Here is a 25,193-nt window from a genome sequence, read left to right as displayed (position 1 = left end):
ACAAAAATATTCACCAAAAATAGAGAATTGGAGATTTTGACATAAAATTAACAAATATGAAAAAGAACCATCCAAGGTACTTGCAGATCAAATTTGAAAGCATTCTGACTTGCGGTTTTGAAGAAGAAGTTGAAATTGTAAAGTTGATGACAACGGACGATAACGACGATGATGGACAATCAGTAATATGAACAGCTCTGCTGTGTTGACTTTGTCGACAGCGAAGCTAAAAAAAATACATGATGTATAATGAATATTTATGACACAACAGATAAAGAGATAAGAAACACGTTTATTTGGCAAAACAGGGGGGGCACGCTGCTGGGACCATACAAACAGTCTGAAATGCATAGCTGAAATCTGCCTAACAATGAGTGCTACCTAACTTGCCTAGACTAGTCCCACAGCGAGCCCCCCAGTGAGACGGTTAGCAGTGTCAAACTACTACCGCAGAAAAGATATAGTAAAGTACAGCAAATCTGAAAAACTCAAAAAACAGTCTGCAAAAACAGTAAATACTGACTTGTAAAACGTTAGCATTAATGTTAGTATATTAATATGAGAAATGAACAGCGGAAGCTGTAGGTCGATTATTGTAGCTGAAAGCTACGTGAAGTAAGTAGGTTATGTAGCTGTGAGCTACGTGAGGTAACAGTGTTATCGATAGAAGCTGCGGAAGCTGCAACTACCTGGCAGAGGACAGCGGAAGCTGTCCGGAACTGGTAGAAAACAGCGGAGGTTGTAAACTACGATGTGTTTAGTAAATGAATATTAATAATAAATACATACGAATAAAATACATAAATAATAATTTAAAAAGCTGGAAACCAAATCTTGGGGGAGAAAGAGTATATGATAAATATACAAAGCCCCCAAATGAAATGACCCCAAGATAGAGGAATTTATAATGAATTAGATTAGAAACTACTGACTAATGTAGAATGTGCAGATCTGACTGACATCCCTGAAGTATGAATGTACCTCATGTAGCTATCTGAAGACCATCTGCCTAGTGCCTTAATCATGTGATCTTGGATACCGGCATTTGCTGCAGACGTAGCTGCCCCTATACGGAAGGAATGGCCTGTAAATTGAAATGAACTGAGACCCAATGAGCAGACAAGTCTGCGTAAATACTGCAGGAAAACAGAACGCGTCAGTGGTAAGTTGTCTTCAGTTACAAACAGAGGGTCCCCTAAACTAGGTCTAGGACGCAAAGCCACTCTGAGAGACAAATATCGCTTCAGACTCTGTACTGGACACATGCGGTCACTTCTGAAGCAGCAGTCTCTTCCAACTTGTCCACAGTAAGAAAGTCATCTAGCAAATGTAGGATAAATTTCACTTGAAATCGGTGCTCTGCTATCCAACAGATACTAGTAGCTTGTGACAATGTATCAAAAATTTTCGGACTTGATCTGGCCCCGAATACCAAACGGACGAAAAAATAACTATTTTTCCATTTAACACCATGTAAGTGCCATACTGATGGGTGTAGAGGTAACTGCTTGAAGGCATCAGCGATATCGAATTTGCACATGAATGCATTGCCATCTAATCGTTTAACTTCTTCAAAGGCATCATCAATTCTGGTGTATGACATAGAATACGCGTCCTTGTCAATGAGCTCATTAAGACTAGGCACTTGTGGTTTATCATGTGGTGCAGACATGTCCACAATCAGTCGCAGTTTCTTGGAATATTTGCCCTCAACCAGACCCAAAGGATTAATCCGGTAACCTGGAAATGGAGGTGAATCAAAAGGACCAATTACATATCCTTTGTCTAACTCAGTCTGCAATAAACGTGTAACAGGTTCCGGATTTCTCTGAGCAGACAAATTGTTCAAGCATTCATAGGAAACAGTTGGTGCGTCCTCAATGCCAGTCTTAAAGCCATGACGAAGGCCTGAACATAATTGGCTGACAAAGTCTGAATCTGGGTGATTAGTCAAATATTCTTCCAATAAATCAACTTTAACCGGTGTGCTAGGTGTAGGCAGTCACTGAGTGGTACCAGGATTAACAGCAATGGATTTAGGAGCCCTGGCTGCATTGAATGACCTGGGGCAACTATATACTGGGTGGCTGGATTTGCATGAAGTACAGGCATGCAAAAAAGGGCATGGATATCTAGAACACCCTTTACCGTCAGTATTATAGTTATTACACACTTCTTTACCATTTAAATAAGTCTTGGGGCGTCCTCTAACGTCGACAGTTGAATTAGCCTGTTGTTGGTTGGGTGTAAAGAATTGCTTACGTGGACAAAAGTCTGACGAATGAATTGTACTACCACAAATTGAGCACGCATTAGCTTTACGTCCGGCGGTGAGGCGCATAAAAATATCCGCATCTCGGATCGACCAGTCAATTTTGATGTTTCTTTGCAGTAACCAAGCTGCTGCACGAGTGGCAAATTCGACATGGTACTCGTAGAATAGGCTACCCCCGAAGCTAATGGCCATGTCCGTTATGTCGTCTCGGTAACAGTCTAGTTCTTCACGTCTATGTGGGAAAACTTCACATATAATGGATTTATATCTGCCAAACGCAACCAAGAACTCGTTATGAGTTAACACTTTGTTGAGTCGGGGATCGGGATTACCCTTCAGTCGTATTTCATTTCCCATGGCGTCCAAAATAGAACGACTCTCTATACTTTCATGTGCAGGTATCAGTAACGTTGCTAGGTTGACATATTTACCTTGGGTTATATTGTTCCTCATAGCATCAGTAACTGCAACAATTCTTGGCAGGTCGTGTGACGCAATCCCAAATCTCCTCCTCGCAGGTGGTGTAAAATCTGAGGCGTAAGGAGGTCCATAAACAGGCGTGCTTGTAGGCCCACGATCAGTGTGAACACGATCGACCCCACACGATGGGGCGGCTGCCATGTTGTTTCCCGCCTGTCTGGTATCCGATGTTTGATTTGAGTTGCGACAGCGTGCTGGTTGAAATAAATCCATTTCGCCTGGAAATAAATTGTCCGTGTTGAAAGTCATAGATCTTCTGTTTACACCAGTTGATTCCTGCTCAGGCAGAGTTGGGGGTTCGGGATCTGAATCCAATTCTGTCGCAGCATTCGTCGTCACGCTAATGTTGGTAGCGTATGGGCCCCTTTGTTGCTGGCTATTTAGCTTGTACAAGTTGATCGCTTCTTTCTTGCTCATGGTAGACGGTAAGAGTATGCCAATGTCCTGAAGTTTTTGTCGAATTTGACGTACTGTCCAATTTTTGGGGTTTGTGGTGTCCAAGGCTCGCAAATTCGATGTTCTCGACGTTGATGCGTTGATTCCGTCGTTAGTTGTCCTTGATGTATTGGGTGATGAAATCATCCGGCCACGGCCTCTGGAATTTCTTCCCCGTCTCCGAAGAGAGTTTTCATCTCTGACTGGACTTGGTATTGGCGAAGGAGCACGGCGTTTCCGGCTTCGACTCCTGCCTCTATCAGTGGTAGAACTTTCCATTTCAGAAGCAAAAGTATATAAAATACAAGAAGTCAAATAGACTGCTTCAAGCACGTGAACAGCTTGAAGAAACTGTTGAGGTAGCAACATAAAGACGCTCATGAATATGCAAATAGTTGTGTCAATAAATATCGTCTAATATAAACATTAGACTCCCATATAAATGTGCTCTAAAAGTGCAAAACAAAATGGCCACAAGTCGATAATTGACGTGCATCAAGGTCCCATAATGTTCAACGTATGTACTAAGTTAGAACAATATCCATCCATAAATGCTTGATTTTGATGAGTTTTCAAAAAATTTCTACACAAAAATGGACCATTTGGCTATCTTGAATGAGATCGTGAAACAAATTGATGTGCATATGTATAATATTATGCATGATGTATGTGTGAAGTTTGAATGTAATCAGTCCAGGAGTCTCTGAAATATAAGTATAGATATACGCACGCACGAATACATGAACACACAGAGGTCAATTCATAAGTCCCCGTTTTCGGACTGCGTCAGAGCACAGACTAAATATCAAGCATAATGATTTTTTTATGGAAGCTGAGAAAGCCGTTCATCCACACCCAATAAATGGTGGCAACTGAAGTCTCATCATACGTGCGAGTGAAATGATCACATGCTCTATTAGAACGACACCTGGCATGCTCGCGTCTTTCTTAAATTTTGTTAAATGCATGCCTTGAATTATACATCTACAGGTAAGCATTACACACAGGTAAACATTACACACACATATTTGAGAATGTTCACTTGCCTCGTGACCAAAACTTTGGTGAATAGCATTTTGTAGGGACCAGAAATTGTTACTGTTATGCGGATAAGATTGAGACAGTGTTATTAAAAAGTTGGTATTTGCAATTATGTATATTAAGCAAACAGATACTATAAATTACCTCATCAACTATGTCTACATTAGCCCCTGCTGATATCAATGCATCAACTGATTCATGATCACCTTTTTCTACTGCATATTGAAGTGGAGTTTTGTTGTACTGAAACAAATATATATAACACAAATACGGTGTAAGTAAACTTTCAGACCATACAAGCAGGTCTGACATGATTCATTTAATACACAATATGCAATTAGCACCAAAGTATGAATTTAAATCAAAATTTTGAATCACTTTATCAACTACAAATTTTAAATTCGGTCATTGCACATATGTTAACATTGTAAGCCCCATGTAAAGATTTATTGTAGGGCACCATGGCAACAAGCATTCATATCCATGAGATATATGGTAATGTAATTTTAGTGCCTCATTCCGATCCTCAGACTTGCATTTCTCAAACATTTTCAAACGATTTTAGCAAGTGCAATAACATAGACATGCACCTCAGTGTTTTTTACTTTCACTTGTGATCTATGTTTTTCTCTGCTATATCTTAAACCGGAGGGGTTGTCACGCAACACGTGTTCGAATTTGATGTAAGGATTCGGACAGTTACTTCGACCTGGGGTGGGTCGGTGGATCAGTAGGGGGTGTCACCTTGTTTTTGATATCATAAATAGGGGGATCACCATGTTTTCCAGAGTTCACACACGTGCTTATGCATATATTTTTAAAAAACTATTTCAGAACAAAAGATAAAAAAGTTAATCGTACAAATGTAATAACTATTACCTATAAATTTGTTGAGGAAAAAAAGTTATAGGCTAAACATTTTGGAGTTGAAGTTGCCAAATAACTAACAGATTATACTGTTAAGTTTTAAACACATCTGAAGTCACCATTGTATAAGATATTTACTGGATTTATCCAATTATAACAGGAGACGGAAAGACAACACAGCAATTAGTACAAAGAGCTGTGACAGTTTTTGTTCAGCAAATCAAATAAATTAAAATAAATGATGAAAAAATAAATAAATAGTTTGTTTTTTTTAACTTTGAAATATGCATATTTTTCTCTGAAAAATACCAAAATCCAACACAAGCAAAAATCAATGTTTCCTTTGTTTTCATAAGCACAGATTGTGCTTCGGGTGTAAAGCTTTCCTGATCTATAAGATATGAAAGATATTTAAATCCAAATTAGTTTTCAAAGGGTTCAGCATCGATTTCCCTCCTTTTCTGTAGTCGTTTTTGGCTTTATGCTTCCCCTCCCTTTCTAAGGTCTATTAAATGCAAACACTAAATCAAAGAAAGCTTAGAAAGAACTCCCATGTGCTGAGAGTATTGGAAACACATTAAATATAATTCGAAATTACTTAGCTGAAAACTAATTATGCAAATCAGAAAATTAATATGACCAGATTTGAGTGTAAAACTAATGAGGTCTGCGCAATGTAACAGAAAATCTATGTCTCCAAGTTTAATTGAAATGTGATTAGAACCAAAAAATTATGAATTATTATGCTTATTAGGGAATTAATATGAACAGATTTTTACCCCAAACTAATTAGGTTTGTACATTGTCCTAGAGCATCTTTGTACTAAGTTTCATTGAAATGGAATAATTAGTACCGTGAAAACTCCAAAATTTCGACCCCTCTAAAAATTCGAACGCCTATTTATTTGCCGGGTTTCGGTGTTTTATTTACCTCCAAATTTTCGACTCCACTAAAAATTGCCGACTCATTCTTATTCGAAAATTGCGACCAGTTTTAGTTTTCCCCCAAACGAAAAAAAACACGATGTGAGCGTTCAAACGGGACCTTCCTCGAAGGCATGAATCCGGGTTTCTGATTGACTGAGAGATTTTTATTTTATTGGTAACGAAAATATATTCTAAATAAACGAAGTTTCAAATAAAAACGAACACAAAAATCTCGGCATGCTGCGTTTCTGAATTGTTGATTATTACTGTACTCAGTAGTGATTATAATAATGTACACAAAATAAATTTGTTGAATGGTTATGAAATACAAATAAAAGTCAACTTAGTTTCATCGTAAGCGAATGATTCCGGTCTCGTATAAACGTTTGATGCTGTAGGATATCCGCCATGTTCTCTTAGGTCAAATAGGTCAAATAGGTCAAATCGCTAATTAACCAATCAAAAAGCTGGATGATGCCAACGTGTTCAAATTACCATAGCTTATTTAAATATGTTAATGTTATTGAACGCAATGCGGAAAAGATTGATGTTGTAGTACGATATTTTGGCTTGGATTTTGATGCGAAAACGGCATGATTTTTTTTAAATAAAAAAATTAGTTGTTTTTAAAAAATAAACTGGTCATCTGAAGAATAATTTAACATTGTTCACAGTGATAACAGCTCATTCTCGAAAGGAAGCTTACCCGCTCACGCTAGTCACGATAAAAATCATACACGTGTACTCTTGAATAGACAGACGTCAATGACTACGGTAAAACTTACTCTATTTTAGCCGGCAGGATTGATTGAAATGTACGAAAAATGACGCCAAAATACACCTTAAAAGTCCCATTTTATTTTCTTAAATCCCATTTTATTTTTTAATCCAAGGGCGAATTTACGGCAGAATTTGGTCCCTCAAGTAAGGGACACGTGAGCTTTGATTCTAACCGGATACATTGCACTGGGTCGGGGAGATAGTTTGCTAAACTTCCATGTATCTATTGTCCAATGGGTACCTGTACTTCGAACATTCGCAAGTTTTCCTAGGTAGTGCGAGACAGCTTTGTCTTTTGACCTATTAGTTTTGTGCTGACCTCTTCTCCGCGTCTTGATGTTTTGTTTTGCTTGTCATAATACTCACTGATTGATGACTTTGTTTAGATTTTGAGTTACAACTCGGCCACGACCTTTGCTTTTACCGTGAAACATGAGGAAGTTTACGTCAATTGACGGACATTGCATTTTTTAAAAACTAATGAAGCACACTGTCTATCATCCCCATTTTTTCATTTGCTGATTTCTATTCTGAAAAATTCGACCGTCCGAAAATGCACCTTAATTTTGACTCTAAAAACACGTCACATTTCTAACACCAATTATTTAAAACCGGGCGAAATTTTGGAGTTTTTACGGTACTTTAGATATCAGTGTGAAAGCTTAAAATTGGTTAATTATGCAAATTAGGTAATTAATATGTACAGATTTTAACCCACAATTATTCAGGTCTGTCTATTGTCCTACAGCATCCATGTACATTCATTGATATGTGATGTATAGTACCTGAGATATCAGTGTGAAAGTTGGTTAATTATGCAAATTAGGTGATTAATATGCACAAATATTGACCGGAAACTAATTGGGTATGCATAATTCTAGATTCATTGAAATGTGATGATTAGTACTTTAGATATCAGTAGAAAAGCTGAAAATTAATTATGCAAATTAGGTAATTAATATGCACAATTATTTACCCTAAAACTAATCAGGTCTCTGCATAGTCCTAAAGGATCTATGTACCAAGTTTCATTGAAATGCGATGATTAGTACTTGAGATACCCGTGGAAAAGCTGAAAATTAACTAATTATGCAAATTAGGTGATTAATATGCACAAATATTTATTGAAAACAATCAATCTCTGCATAGTCCTTGAGTATGTAAGTACCAAGTTTCATTGAAATGTAATGCTAACTACTTATATCAAATGCTGAAAATTAATTAATTATGCAAATTAGGTAATTAATATGTACTGATATTACCATAAAAACTATCAGGTCTGTGCAGTGTCGTATGACATCTATGTACCAAGTTTCATTGACATGTGATGATTAGTACTTGAGATATCAGTGGAAAAACCGAAAATTGACTAATCATTATGCAAATTAGGTAATTAGTATCCACGGATTATTACCAAAAACTAATCAAAACCTAGCATTAGTTCAGAGCATCTATGTACCAAGTTTCATCAAAATCCAATGAGTGGTTGTTTAGATATCAGTGGAACAGTCATGGAACCACTAAAAAATAGCTAATTATCATGCAAATTAGGTAATTAATATGCACGGATTGTTACCAAAAATTAATCAAATCTGCGCATATGTTCAGAGCATCTATGTACCAAGTTTCATCAAAATCCAATGAGTGGTTCTTTAGATATCAGTGGAACAGTCATAGAACAGCTAAAAATTAGCTAATTATCATGCAAATTAGGTAATTAACGAGCATGGATTTTTACCAAAACCGGCCCAGAGCATCTATGCACCAAGTTTCATCAAAAACCGATGTATGGTTCTTGAGATAGCAGTGGAACAGTCGGACACACATACACACACACACACACACACACATACACACATACACACATACACACACACATACACACATACAGACACACTAACTGCAAAGACTCCCATTTTGTGCTTCGCACATGGGAGTCAAAAATGAACAATATGAATAGTATCAAAGCAATCGGACTTACAGTTTTTAACTAGAAGTTGAAAATATCACTTTTTACCAAAAATTACAAAAATATTCACCAAAATAAATAGAGAATTGAAGATATCGTCACAAAACAAACAAATCTGAGAGAGGTCCACATGTAGTACCTATATATGTAATATCAAAGCAATCGGACTTACAGTTTTCAACAAGAAGTCAAAAATATCACTTTTTACCAAAAATGACAAAAATATTCACCAAAATTAGAGAACTGAAGATATCATCACAAAATGAACAAATCTGAGAAAGGTCTACATGTAGTATCTATATATGTAATATCAAAGCAATTGGACTATTGGTTTTTAACAAGAAGTCGAAAATATCACTTTTTACAAAAAATTACAAAAATATTTACCAAAATTAGAGAATTGAAAATATCATCACAAAATGAACAAATCTGAGAGAGGTCCACATGTAGTACCTATATATGTAGTATCAAATCAATTGGACTTGCGGTTTTTAACAAGAAGTCGAAAATATCACTTTTTACCAAAAATGACAAAAATATTCACCAAAATTAGAGAATTGAAGATATCAACATGAAATGAACAAATCTAAGAGAGGTCTACCCAAGGTACATATACACCAAGTATCAAAGCATTCAGGCTTGTAGTTTTCAAGAAGAAGTCGAAAAAGTAAAACATTGACACGGACGACGACGACGGACAATCACTCATATGATAAGCTCCGCTCGACAAAGTCGACAGCGGAGCTAAAAAACAAACACAAATAAACAAAAACAACAAAAGTTTCAAAATTACAAACAAATCAAAAGGTATATATAAAATACGTATTACAATTAGGTTTTATAAATTGTATTTTTTAAGTATTTTGCAAGTGCAGTACTACTATTTATGATGCAAGTGAATATTAAATTTCGGTTAGTTGTACTGCACATTTCTAATTTACAATCTTCTAAGAGCGTATTTCTTTCTTGAGTGAAGAAGCAACAGTCAAGGATGAAATGTTTTTCATCTTCTACAGTACCTGTGTTGCATTTTTTACACAATCTGTAATTTGCCTCCATTCTTGGAAATTTTCTCCTGCCCAATTCAATTATCAAATTATGGTCACTAAGTCTAAACTTGGTAACCATTCTTCTCAAATTGAAGTCCTGAATATCTGTTAAATATCCTTCAAATTCATATTCCATTTTTTACACAATCTGTAATTTGCCTCCATTCTTGGAAATTTTCTCCTGCCCAATTCAATTACCAAATTATGGCCACTAAGTCTAAACTTGGTAACCATTCTTCTCAAATTGAAGTTCTGAATATCTGTTAAATATCCTTCAAATTCATATTCCATTTTAAACAAATTATACGTTCTTAGTTTGTTTCCTGATTTCCCGTTTTTTGGGACATGACTAAGTTGCTGATATATATTTATTTATTTATATTATGTATATATTTATTTTTTAATTTTTCTTCCAACAATTTTGTTAATTCAGCGATGTTTCCCACTTTATATATTTTATTTACTTCAGACAAGTCAGCATGTCCAAGAATTGTTTTAACATGTTTTATCCAGCTTGAGTTTGAGGACACTGTTTTTTTAAGTGCACTTTTTAGAATAAAATAACGTGATTTCAACCACTCTCCCAGGTATGGGTTGCTACAATATTGCAACATTGGTTTCATTGTCGACGACGCTAAAGCCGAACGAGTGCGACACTTGCTTAGCGGCTCTCCTTATACGATTTGCTTGAATCGTTTCTAAGGAAGCCCTATTTAGGGCCACGACATATTTCAAAAAGAGAACTACCGTTTCTGCTTTAATATGTATTTTTATAGACTTGCTGACTGTTATGATTCTGAAAAAAACAAGTCATTGTCAATGACACGTCCCCGTTCCGTTCATATTTGAGTGACATATACATTCAAAGCAGATCATGACCGAAATGCACCTGCATATGTACAACACATTGTACTAAATCTGAACAAAATCCATCCATGCATGACTGAGATCCGGTTCCGGAATTGTGAAAATACGTGATTTTAATGCATTTTCGGCCTTAAAATGGCCATCATTCAGTTATTGTTAAGCGGATCATGAAACAAATGCACATATATATTTGTGACATGATGTACCATGTGTGTGTGAAGTTTGATCAATCCAGACATGTCTTGGATACGGATCCAGAACTGAATTCTTTAACAAAATGGCCGCCAGTCGGCCATTTCGAACTTGATCCGGGAAAAAAAAGGAGGTGCATCAAGGTCCTATTATGTTTAATGTATGAACCAAATTTGAACAAAATCCATCCATACATAACTGAGATCCGGGTCCGGAATGGTGAAAATGTGCGATTTCTGATCAATGCATTTTCGGCCTTAAAGCGCTCCATTTGGCTATCGTTAATGAGATCATGAAACAAATGCACATACATATTTGTGACATGATGTACCTTGTGTGTGTGAAGTTTTAAATTGATCAATCCAGACATGTCTCGGATACGGATCGAGAACTGAATTCTTTAAAACAAAATGGCCGCCAGTCGGCTATTTCGAACTAGATCCACACAAAAAAATGACGTGCATCAAGGTCCTATTATGTTTAATGTATGTACCAAATTTGAACAAAATCCGTCCATGCATAACTGAGATCCGGGTCCGCAATGGTGAAAATGTGCGATTTTGATGCATTTTCGCCCTTAAAATGGCCACTATTCGGCTATCGTTAATCGGATCATGAAAAAAATGCATGTGCATATGTCCCATATAATGTGTGATGTATGAGTGAAGTTTGAACTTAATCGGTCCATGCATGTTCGAGATACAGGTGATCACGGACGCACGGACGTACACAGGGCAAAACATAAGTCCCCGTTTTCGGACTACGTCCGAACGGGGACTAATCAGCAGTGAACACGCTGCCCTGAAGGCAGAAAGCTGTTACAGCTATTTCGTGTTCACCCCTTGTTTTACGCAATTGACAATTATATTTAAAGAATTTTTATAAGCATCACAACAGACTTCAAGAAAGTCAACTGTTTATAAAACCATAGTCATCGAATAGAAAATAGTTTTTTGTTATTTTTTGTGTAGAAAAAGACCCCCTGGGCGTGTGCCCGGATATGACATCAACTTCTTTATTGTGTCAAAAGTAGGGGGTGGGCGTTAGGGCCCAGGCATGGGCTCTTACCCGGATAAGTATGGCATAATAATACCGTGTCATGAATACAGTGTAGAGTAAACTATAACTATATTTACAGTGCAAAAATGGGTAGGGTCTGTGGGAAAACAGTCAAAATCATGATCTTTATCATTATCTTCGTTGTGGAATGTTTTCGACCGTACGCAAACTCTTGATACAAAGTAATTTCCGCCATGGTGTTTTTGATCATGATTTGACCTGAACAACTTCCTTTGACCTAACAGGTCACGTCTTTCGTTAACCAATCGAAATGCTGTGTCGTACAGACAAAGTTTTCCATTTTTTGACAAAGTCATTTTTTCAACGCAATGCGGAAGTGAATTAACATGATGTTAAAATGCGATCTGATTTCGACAAAAAACGGTGATTTTTTCCCTAAAGCTGTCTATTCGCAATATCCGAAAGGTAAACTGAGGGTGGCGGAAGTATTTAAACTTTTCACGGTCACCAATAAGTCACGTTGAAGAATATTTTGCTCGTTCACATCCCATTAAGTCTCAATGGACACGATTATAAGGAAAAATAAAACGATGTTCAATGACCAGGTTTCAAGACTTGACGATCACATTTTTGGCGTTTTTAAAACTACTACTCAAAAGAAATATGGATTACTTCAGTATTGCAACCTCCGGTTCATCCTGAGTAAATAACAGGATAGAAAAGGTGCGAACCATGTTCCGTACATTCGTCGGCCATGCACTCTGAAATTAATGCAAACCCGCCTATTCACATAGTTCATACCCACCATAGACTCCGGTCAGTCAAAATGACTATTTTGAACTGTAGGCAGAGTCAGACACCGAAAGGTGACCGGTTTTCTGAGCAAACAGAATCAAAGAAAGCTTAGAAAGAACTCCCATTTGCTGAGAGTATTGAAGACACTTTAAATATAATTCAAAATTACTTGTACTTGATTGAGATAGTGATGGAAAAGCTGAAAACTAATAATGCAAATCAGAAAATTAATATGAACAGATTTGAATGTAAAACTAATGAGGCCTGCGCAATGTAACATGTCTATGTACCAAGTTTTATTGAAATGTGATTGGAACCAACAAAAATTATGAATTATTATGCTAATTAGGGAACTAATATAAACAGATTTTAACCCCAAACTAATCAAGTTTCATTGAAATGAAATAATTAGTACTTTAGATATCTTAAAAGTGGTTAATTATGCAAATTAGTAATTGATATGTACAGATTTTAAACCACAATTATCCAGGTCGGTCTATTGTCCTACAGCATCCATGTACAAAGTTTCATTGAAATGTGATGATTAGTACTTGATCAGTGTGAAAGCTGAAAATTAATTAATTATGCAAATTAGGTAATTAATATGCACAATTATTTACCCTATAACTAATCAGGTCTCTGGATAGTCCTAAAGGGTCTATGTACCAAGTTTCATTGAAATGTAATGCTTACTACTTGAAACATCAAAAGCTGAAAATTAATTAATTATACAAATTAGGTAATTAATATGCACTGGTATTACTCTAAAAACTATCAGGTCTGTGCAGTGTCCTATGACATCTATGTACCAAGTTTCATTGAAATGTGATGATTAGTACTTGAGATATCAGTGGAAAAAACGAAAATTGACTAATCATTATGCAAATTAGGTATATAGTAATTAGGTAATTTTTACCAAAAACTGATCAAAACCTAGCATTAGTTTAGAGCATCTATGTACCAAGTTTCATCAAAATCCAATGAGTGGTTGTTTAGAGATCAGTGGAACAGTCATAAAACAGCTAAAAATTAGCTAATTTCCATGCAAATTAGGTAATTAGTATGTACGCATTTTTACCAAAAACTAATCAAATCTGCGCACAAGTTCAGAGCATCTATATACCAAGTTTCATCAAAATCCAATGATTGGTTCTTTAGATATCAATGGAACAGTCATGGAACAGCTAAAAATCAGCTAATTATCATGCAAATTAGGTAATTAATATGCATGGAATTTTACCAAAACCTAATCAAATCTGCGCGTTGGCCCAGAGCATCTATGCACCAAGTTTCATTAAAAACTGATGTACGGTTCTTGAGATATCAGTGGAACAGACGGACACACATACACACACACACACACCCACACACACACACACATACACATACAGACACACGAACTGCAAAAACTCCCATTTTGCGCTTCGCACATGGGAGTCAAAAAATTATGAAAGTCTTTTTCTAGTCCGGGATGAAACACTACAATAATTACTCAACACCTTAGTTAAGACCCAAAAAGGGTGGTGTCTTACCTTGCCTGTGCTGTCCCCGGAGCAAGAAGCCAAAATGTTGCTAAGGTGACAGGGTTCGATGTGCCCGAGAAAGCTAGACCCTGACCCAATTCCGGGGGAAGTATGCTTTCGAAGCAAACAGTTCTGCACAAGGGCATAGGCCAAAAAGCGGGACCTGGGAGCTTCCAGGGAGTGCTGATGGTAGAGAAATCTGTCAGCAAAAATGCAGAGACTGACTTATCGCCTATGCGTAGGGATCCTTGTGGTCGTTCGGGCTGGGTCAGCAAACCAAGTTAGCAATTGCACGGACCTCATGCGCTCGTACTTGGTGGCTCGATCTGCAAGTTCTGTATTGAGGAGGATAACGTATTTTAGATCTCAAATGGGGAGAATGGGCAGCACGTACTGATTTAGTCTGCCTAGGTCCAGAACTGGACGCCCGCCACCTGTAGATTTGGTACTTCAAACATATTTGGGTAGAAGCCTGAACTTAATGCCGGCTGATCTACTCTGTGTATGGCGCCCTCTACCAACTGCTACTTCCTGTCTGATTGCTAACTCCTTGCGGGAGTCCCCTGGCAGTGCCCAATAGGGGAGACACTGATGGGGGAGATAGAGATTTCAGTGGTATCCTGTAACAAAATGTCACCACCTGGAAAAGTCCATGGATCGGTCACCCGCTGCCTCGAAACTGGACTACACCAGCGCAATCTGCGTACGACAGGGATATGTGGCCATGGGTTCAGCAGTTGCGAGGGGTGTTTGCTCTCTTCTCTCATGAGGTGAGCTTGCCCAAGGCCTGCGACAGTCACTGCATTGTAACCTGGCCACTCACCGAACACATAACTGTCCACCCGGTCGCAGAGGTAAGCATCAAACATGCTTCCCCCACTGCTGGGGTGGACGACCGCCAGAGGAATATGAGGAGCCACCACATGGACCCTTCCTCCCTGGCGGTGTGCCGCCACTTGCCTCCTGGCTGACTCTGGCTAGTGGACTAGTGTGTTTTCTGAGCTTGGGGTGCCCTCTGTTTACCCTTGGCAGGGCCAACTGGCTAGAGGATTCGATCTGAACCCTCTGGTTCATTGCACTCCGAAGCTCCGAGACTGTACCCACCATAGCCCGGACAAAGAGGGTGGAAGATGTCCAGTCTGTGTCACTGAGGTGGGGACTTACCCCCTGACTCAGTTTGCCGGCGAAAAACACACACGTCTAAGTCTGCGTCTCGTTGCACAGTAGTTGCCCTGGCCAAGAGAACCAGGTGACACTAGGGGATGTCGCACGCAGATGTGCGGTGACCTACCAGTACATGTGTCACCTGGTCAAAGAGACTGGTGCGTTCTGCCTCCGAGGTCTAAGAGTCCTGGGCGCGCACAATAATGCGCTCAAGCAACTCTGCCCTCAGTGCGTGATGGGTCATCTCAGATTGAGCTGGCGAGAACGCCCATAGAACACGGCCATCCCCCTTTACCTGGTTTGCCAAACGGAAATTCGTGGTACAGGGGACGGGGTTGCTTTGAATCCCAACGCCCGTGATCCCATAAACGTTGAAGCAACCGTAAGTGGTTGCTTTAGTATCAAAGGTGGAGGTATTTACATTGTATCACTTAGATCGATGATACTCTGCATCACCTCAATGGCGTGGCTCACCGAGTCGTTACGATTAAAAGACTCTGAAGGACTGCCCGAGGTACCAGCTGTATCCGACGCGAGCGAACTGTCTCCTTTCCACTTAAATATGTGAGAGAGAGCGTGTTTGACTGTGCATCTCATGACAGGGTCGGTTCTCCCTGGGGACGCCCGTGGGTCGGTAAGGAGGGAGTCAAAACCCACAGGGTAAATTTGTTACCGTTGTACCATTACCGCATGACAAACCCTGGCTGGCTGAAAGTAGGGGGGTGCAATACGTGCCCTGACCCGAAAGCCCTGCCTCAAAATCGGAGGCTTGGCTGCCAGTATCTGCGTTGGCATTCAGCGCTCGAGGCCCCAGTAGAGACCGGTGCGACTAGCCTGAGCCTGATTCTCGGCCTCACCCAAATCAGCGGAAGAGCCGCGACTGGCAACGAACTAAGGGGCCACAGTGGAAACAGCTCATTCTGCCTGCATCTGATCTACTCGGTCTGCCATGGACGCAATTTGCCCTGACAGTCCTTCAACCAAAGCCCTCATCTCGGAGGCAAACCCGGCGCCATGCGAGGAAGGATCCACAAAGAGACCCGCAATGGGCCCTTAGAAAGACCTCCAGGGGTGCAGCTTCGCTGTAGCCAGTAAAATCGGGTAAACCACCGCCTGAGAACACAGACTGCGAGGATGCCCTCCAATCGGCGGGAACACCAAAAAAATATTGGTACCTCCACCATAAGGCCTCCTACTCGATGTCTCAATACACGAAGTACCGGTGAGGACTTTCCACTCATGCCAAACATGCAATTCACTTTTTTACTGAACATTGCTGTGAAAATACGACTAACGCAGTCAGTCTCAGCCCACCCCTCTGTTTTTGAACATTTAATGAGTTGAGGGCATCCCTAGTATAGGCCCAGGGTGTTTTTACATATGCATGTAAAAAGTGTATTTCATTGCATAAAAATCATGATTGGTACAGTAGTTTGGTTCCAGCTTTTACAAGAAAACTCGCATTAATTTCATAGTGCATGGCGGGTGAATGTACATAGTTTAGTTTACACGTTTTCTATTACGAGCAAACTATTCTTCGACATGCCTTGTTGGCGGCCGTGAAAGGTTTAAATACTTCCCTCATCCTCAGTTTACCATTCGAAAATTGCGAATCAACAGCTTTTAGGAAAAAAGGTCACCATTTTTTTGTCAAAATCAGTGTTAACAGATCGCATTTTAACATCGCGGTAATACACTTCCGCATTGCGTTGATAAAAATACTTCGTCAATAATCGGAAAACTTTCACTGTATGACAGAGCATTTTCATTGGTTAACGAAAGACGTGACCTGTTAGGTCAAAGGAAGTTGTTCAGGTCAAATTATGAGGAAACCATGGCGGAAATAGCTTTATATCGAGAGTTTGCGTACGATCTTGCAATCGACCGTTTTCCCACAGACCCTACCCATTTTTGCACCGTAAATTCAGACGGTATGTGAAAGCTATTATGATAAAATTTTTGTTTTTTGTTCATATTTAAAATCAATCATGACTCGTTTCGCATTTTTGTTTTCTCAAAACGTAATATTCCTCGGAGACCGGCGTTGTGAACGAAAAATGTAATTCGGATAATGTTTCGAGACTGGGAAGATGGTTACAGTTAAACGCACCAAAAAATTATTTTTTCTGAGCTGGTCCTCTCGTATAAGCCCACCCCTTATTTTTTCCGATTTTACATGTTCAGGCCCCTTAAGTAGGGTACACCTGCATCGATAACACACTCACTTTATTGACAGCATTCACATTAGCACCTGTATGTAGTAACTTCTCCACTATAGGTGCACATCCTTTTAAGACAGCGAGATGTAATGGAGTGTCCCGGTCCTGGAAATGAAATGAAATGAAAACATTATTTCATTATCTTAGTGATTTACATTGTAATCAGAGGTTTCCACAAGGAACTATTGTCATTTGGTAACATTGTCAAATACAGTGTTGTGACCAGGGTCATGTCCCAATCAGCTGACTTTCAGCCAATCATGGATAGTTTAACATAATATTTGTTGTACTTGGAAAGAATGTTTATTACCAGACATCAATAGAATTCTTATTTTTACATGTGAAATGAATCATTAATTTGGACAATGAGTGGATTTTTAAGAAAAAATTAATAAATAGTACAGATCAATTAACTTGGCTTTCAGCTTTGTCTGTGAATAACTATTAGATAATTTGAAATGGCCATCACATATAAAACATCTACATACAAAACATTGAAGCAATCAAAAACAACACTTTTTACCAAAAATGACAAAAATATTCATTAAAATTAGAGATTTGAAGATATCCCAAAATAAATGAATTTGGTAGATATCTACCTAAGGTACACATATACCAAGTATCAAAGTAAAGTGGACTTGTATCTAATCTTGTGGTATTTTTTAATCATTTCTTGTCTTTTTAATTACCATGAAATACTGGATCCATTGAAAACCTTTGAAGCAGTGTAGTGCAGTTTTTAAATTCATTTCTAGTTGACAGCAGTTATTGTCAAACCATCCTTTTATTCATCTTTAATTTTCTTTATTTTAGGTCTATAATCCTCCTGATGGTTTTAGTTTCAGAGGTTGTTAAATCAAAGAAAGCTTAGAAAGAACTCCCATGTGCTGAGAGTATTGGAGACACATTAAATATAATTCGAAATTACTTAGCTGAAAACTAATTATGCAAATCAGAAAATTAATATGACCAGATTTGAGTGTAAAACTAATGAGGTCTGCGCAATGTAACAGAAAATCTATGTCTCCAAGTTTAATTGAAATGTGATTAGAACCAAAAAATTATGAATTATTATGCTTATTAGGGAATTAATATGAACAGATTTTTACCCCAAACTAATTAGGTTTGTACATTGTCCTAGAGCATCTTTATACTAAGTTTCATTGAAATGGAATAATTAGTACCGTGAAAACTCCAAAATTTCGACCCCTCTAAAAATTCGATCGCCTATTTATTTACCGGGTTTCGGTGTTTTATTTACCTACAAATTTTCGATTCCACTAAAAATTGCCGACTCATTCTTATTCGAAAATTGCGACCAGTTTTAGTTTTCCCACAAACGAAAAAAACACGATGTGAGCGTTCAAACGGGACCTTCCTCGAAGGCATGAATCCGGGTTTCTGATTGACTGAGAGATTTTTATTTTATTGGTAACGAAAATATATTCTAAATAAACGAAGTTTGAAATAAAAACGAACACAAAAATTCTCGGCATGCTGCGTTTCTGAATTGTTGATTATTACTGTACTCAGTAGTGATTATAATAATGTACACAAAATAAATTTGTTGAATGGTTATGAAATACAAATAAAAGTCAACTTAGTTTCATCGTAAGCGAATGATTCCGGTCTCGTATAAACGTTTGATGCTGTAGGATATCCGCCATGTTCTCTTAGGTCAAATAGGTCAAATCGCTAATTAACCAATCAAAAAGCTGGATGATGCCAACGTGTTCAAATTACCATAGCTTATTTAAATATGTTAATGTTATTGAACGCGATGCGGAAGAGATTGGTGTTGTAGTACGATGTTTTGGCTTGGATTTTGATGCGAAAACGGCATGATTTTTTTTAAATAAAAAAATTTGTTGTTTTTAAAAAATAAACTGGTCATCTGAAGAATAATTTAACATTGTTCACAGTGATAACAGCTCATTCTCGAAAGGAAGCTTACCCGCTCACGCTAGTCACGATAAAAATCATACACATGTACTCTTGAATAGACAAACGTCAATGACTACGGTAAAACTTAGACTCTATTTTAGCCGGCAGGATTGATTGAAATGTCCGAAAAATGACGCCAAAATACACCTTAAAAGTCCCATTTTATTTTCTTAAATCCCATTTTATTTTTTAATCCAAGGGCAAATTTACGGCAGAATTTGGTCCCTCAAATAAGGGACACGTGAGCTTTGATTCTAACCGGATACATTGCACTGGGTCGGGGAGATAGTTTGCTAAACTTCCATGCATCTTTTGTCCAATGGGTACCTGTACTTCGAACATTCGCAAGTTTTTCTAGGTAGTGCGAGACAGCTTTGTCTTTTGACCTATTAGTTTTGTGCTGACCTCTTCTCCGCGTCTTGATGTTTTGTTTTGCTTGTCATAATACTCACTGATTGATGACTTTGTTTAGATTTTGAGTTACAACTCGGCCACGACCTTTGCTTTTACCGTGAAACATGAGGAAGTTTACGTCAATTGACGGACATTGCATTTTTTAAAAACTAATGAAGCACACTGTCTATCATCCCCATTTTTTTCATTTGCTGATTTCTATTCTGAAAAATTCGACCGTCCGAAAATGCACCTTAATTTTGACTCTAAAAACACGTCACATATCTAACACCAATTATTTAAAACCGGTCGAAATTTTGGAGTTTTTACGGTACTTTAGATATCAGTGTGAAAGCTTAAAATTGGTTAATTATGCAAATTAGGTAATTAATATGTACAGATTTTAACCCACAATTATTCAGGTCTGTCTATTGTCCTACAGCATCCATGTACATTCATTGATATGTGATGTATAGTACCTGAGATATCAGTGTGAAAGTTGGTTAATTATGCAAAATAGGTGATTAATATGCACAAATATTTACCGGAAACTAATTGGGTCTATGTACCAAGTTTCATTGAAATGCGATGATTAGTACTTGAGATACCCGTGGAAAAGCTGAAAATTAACTAATTATGCAAATTAGGTGATTAATATGCACAAATATTTATCGAAAACAATCAATCTCTGCATAGTCCTTGAGTATGTAAATACCAAGTTTCATTGAAATGTAATGCTAACTACTTATATCAAATGCTGAAAATTAATTAATTATGCAAATTAGGTAATTAATATGTACTGATATTACCATAAAAACTATCAGGTCTGTGCAGTGTCGTATGACATCTATGTACCAAGTTTCATTGAAATGTGATGATTAGTACTTGAGATATCAGTGGAAAAACCGAAAATTGACTAATCATTATGCAAATTAGGTAATTAGTATCCACGGATTATTACCAAAAACTAATCAAAACCTAGCATTAGTTCAGAGCATCTATGTACCAAGTTTCATCAAAATCCAATGAGTGGTTGTTTAGATATCAGTGGAACAGTCATGGAACCACTAAAAAATAGCTAATTATCATGCAAATTAGGTAATTAATATGCACGGATTTTTACCAAAAATTAATCAAATCTGCGCATATGTTCAGAGCATCTATGTACCAAGTTTCATCAAAATCCAATGAGTGGTTCTTTAGATATCAGTGGAACAGTCATAGAACAGCTAAAAATTAGCTAATTATCATGCAAATTAGGTAATTAATGAGCATGGATTTTTACCAAAACCTAATCAAATCTGCGCATTGGCCCAGAGCATCTATGCACCAAGTTTCATCAAAAACCGATGTATGGTTCTTGAGATAGCAGTGGAACAGTCGGACACACATACACACACACACACATACACACATACACACATACACACATACACACATACACACACACATACACACACACTAACTGCAAAGACTCCCATTTTGTGCTTCGCACATGGGAGTCAAAAACATAACAGTACTGTACAGTATATTATATTACATCTGTCACCGTATCGCCATAAGTTACAGCATGCCGTAATTTTGCAGTATTGCATATTAGGAAATGCTAATTCCAAATATGGAACAATTATGTGCGTTAAGAGTCCTCTAATAATAATAAAAAAAAACATGGCAGCTCTCAGTGCAAAGGTTGACTGGACCCCACACAAAGAAGTTCGCTAAATCTGGTAAAAAACTTTGATGAACTTAGACAGTACACAGTTGCATCAACTTCCACTACGTGTCAGCCAATACTCCCGCTGTACTGCCTTCGTGCATTATTTGCAGTATCCTTGTGATAACCTAGTATACAATGTATCGTAGTATACTATTCCAGCATTCATGGATATAATTTAATATAATACAGTTTTTTGATTTTGCTATAATAGCATTTACACATTTGCAAACAAATAACACATATACAAACTCGTAAATATGTTTTTATTTTGTGGCATTGGAATATCACAGGTGATGGTGTTTTGATGAAAATATTGCTTTTTTGATGAATCAAAATTTATGAATATTTTTGTAATAACTGAATTTTGCTTTTAAAATTTAATCAGTTAAATATTTATCCTAATTTCATATTCAAAACTAATTATTTATAAGTTGTTGAGTTTAAAAAATATGGTATTTATTATATTTAAATCAGGTTTATGACAATTTTTTTCAAAACATGCAATTTTTAGTTTACCGGTATATGCACTCCTATTGGAAACGTTCTTTTAATATAGTAAATATGGTATTATAATAATTTAAATCAGGTTTATGACAATTTTTTTCAAAACATGCAATTTTTAGTTCATATGTGCTCTTATTTGGAAATGTCTTTTTAATAACTAAGAGTAAATATGGTACTTATTATATTTAAAACAGGTTCATGACCAACACATGCAATTTTTGGTTTATATGCCATTGTATTGGAGATGCACTTCAAATAGAACAGATACAGAATATATTAAATATATTTAAAACATCATCATTTCAAAACATGTTTCATAATTGAACAGGATATATTTTTTACCTTTTTGTCATGAAAACCTGTGTATTTACTAGATAATGGTAAAATATAAACATGTTTTAATCTATAATTTGATTCATTACATTACCCTCTTTTTTTATTTCACGTATGACTGTGTACAACAATTTTAAACATACGACATATGAGTAAATTGAAACTTTTACCAACTGTATTGATCAACCTTAAAAGATCCCATATTATATAAAATGCACAACACATATACTGTACTTCCCCGAGTATAAGCCCAGGGACCTGAACATGTAAAATTGGGAAAATTAGAGGGTGAGCTTATACTCGAGAACCACCTCAGAAAAGATAATTTTTTGGGGGTTTTAGTTTGTAACCATCTTCCCACCCATGAAAAATTATCCAAATTACATTTTTCGTTCATAGCACTGATCGAGTTGTACGTCATTGATTTCCACAACACTTTTTCAATGAAGAAACAAACATGTTCATAAAAATATGCATATTTTATTACAAAAGGTTTACATACCATCTGAATTTACAGTGCAAATATGGAATGTTTTCCATCGTATGCAAAAAAGCAATTTCCGTCATGATGTTCCTCATAATCATTTTACCTGAACAACTTCCTTTGACATAACAGGTCACGTTTTTCGTTAACCAATCAAAATACTGTGTCATACAGACGAAGTTTTCCGACTATTAATGAAGTATTATTTTTCAACGCAACGCGGAAGTGAATTATTGGGATGTTAAAATGCTATATGTTAACACTGATTTCGTCAAAAAACGGTGATTTTTTCCATAGAAGCTGTTGATTCACAATTTTCAAAAGGTAAACTGAGGATGGAGGAAATATTTAAACCTTTCACGGTCGCCAAGAAGTCATGTCGAAGAATACTAGTAGTTTGCTCATTCACACCCCATTCACGATAGTCTCAATGGACGCGATTATTCGGAAAAGTAAAGTAAAATGATGTTCTATATGACCAAGTTTCACGGCTTGACGATTATATTTTTGGTGTTTCGAAACCTACTACTCAAAAGAAATATAGATTACTTCAGTAATGCAACATCGGGGTTCATCCTGAGTAAATAACATAATAGGAAAGATGTGAACCACGTTCTGTACGTTCGCCCACCATGCACTCTGAAATTAAGTTTTATCGTAAAAGCAGGAACCAAACTACCGTACTAATCATGATTTTTATGCAGTGAAATACACTTTGCACATGCATAAATGTCATCGACGCCCGGTAAAAACACCCTGGGCCTATACTTGGGGATGCCCTCAACTCGTTAAATGTCTAAAAACAGAGGGGTGGGCTTATACTTGGGGAGGGGCTTATACTTGAGGAAGTACGGTAAGTGATAAAACTAGTTGTTGGGTAACAAATCTTCAAATAGACACTGGAGCTAGACTGACACATAATTTAATTGTTATAACCGCTTAAGGCCATTTGCATGTCAGTGGATTTACAGTGATTGACAGTTCGTAACAACGCTCATCACGATCGAGTCTGTCAGCTGTTGCTATTGTGAACTCCCTAGGCTGATTGGAACTGACTCTCATAACAAAGCACTGGAAAGACTTGGATTGAATCAGTAATGTTTGCGAGGCGTCGGTTAGTTGTGTATCGCTGGTGATATCCACTGGTTATGACTTGTTTTCTCGCTATCTGCACATATTCGTAAGCACAAATCACGAAATTACGAAATCTGCATGCCACTTTACAGAGGGTGTTCTAAATTCAATTTTTGATTTCTATTGAATAAGATTCTCAGAATAAATTCAAACCTAAAGGTTGTGATGCTTACAGAGGTCAGTGAGAGATTTTCTACAGATTATATGCGAATGCATGGGAATGTTACTTTAAATAACAAATGACTATTCTCATATTAGTTACACAGTTTGTTTGTGTTTGTCTGTAATGTATTTATGTCTTTAACATACAGTATCCTCAGATGGTATTTGAGGCGTAATATTATTTTTTTACTAACCTGACTGTTACTATAAGGTTTCCAAATATTACCATTGTCTTTCCAATACCAAATCCACTTGGTTGACAAATCACTGCTTTTGTTTATAGTTTCCACTTGCGATAGAGTTGATAGGCGCTCAATTCTAACAAATAGGTTAAGTTCATTCCTCCCACAGTACTGACCACTAATAGTTCCATTCATCACATCAAAGTCAAGGTCAAGGTCAATATTTGCACCTGTAACACTAAAAATAGATTATGAAGTCATTTTAATATCCTGAGTTGGTCAGATCAGCTGAATAATATAAATGCATGCTATAATGTATGTATTAATGTTTCCTATGATTTCATGCATGCCACAGCTGTTCTTACTTTATGTGGTAAAATACATTGGATATGTAACAATATATCAAACATAATGGCAACATTTTTGGTATTCTAAATATATTGTACATAGAAACATGCAAGTATTTTACAAGTCCAAAATAACGCTTGTTCACTATTTGAGGGCATTCTACATTATGTCTGAAATCCCCATGGGCTTAGTTTAAATCAGAGCTCTGCCTTGTACTTTTTACTTCCAACAAGTAGTTCAAAATTTAAATTATGAAATACCCAATACTCGTTTGTGCATATGCATTAGCTGGTTATACCTGAAAACAAAATAATGACATTGATTGGCATTGAAAGCAAATTGGTTCCTCTAATAAGCTAAAGACATACAGAATGTTTGAAGGGGAACTG

The 25,193-nt window shown here is 37.1% G+C and overlaps 1 protein-coding gene across 2 annotated transcripts in view; it reads right to left on the bottom strand.

Moving 5' to 3' along the window:
* Positions 1-25,193, bottom strand: part of LOC100367066 (uncharacterized) — a 114,892-nt gene that overhangs the window by 85,079 nt on the left and 4,620 nt on the right. For both annotated transcript variants that reach the window (XM_085508655.1, XM_085508656.1), the window contains exons 2-4: positions 24,469-24,694; positions 17,610-17,708; positions 4,376-4,474 (exon numbers count right to left, since the gene is read on the bottom strand). In XM_085508655.1, coding sequence (XP_085364781.1) covers positions 4,376-4,474; positions 17,610-17,708; positions 24,469-24,694 — 424 coding nt within the window. The remainder of the gene's footprint in view (positions 1-4,375; positions 4,475-17,609; positions 17,709-24,468; positions 24,695-25,193) is intronic.

Source organism: Saccoglossus kowalevskii, chromosome 15, assembly GCF_978046115.1.
Source record: "Saccoglossus kowalevskii chromosome 15, keSacKowa6.1, whole genome shotgun sequence".
Taxonomy (NCBI): Eukaryota; Metazoa; Hemichordata; class Enteropneusta; family Harrimaniidae; genus Saccoglossus; species Saccoglossus kowalevskii.
This window is presented reverse-complemented; position numbering and strand designations above follow the sequence as displayed.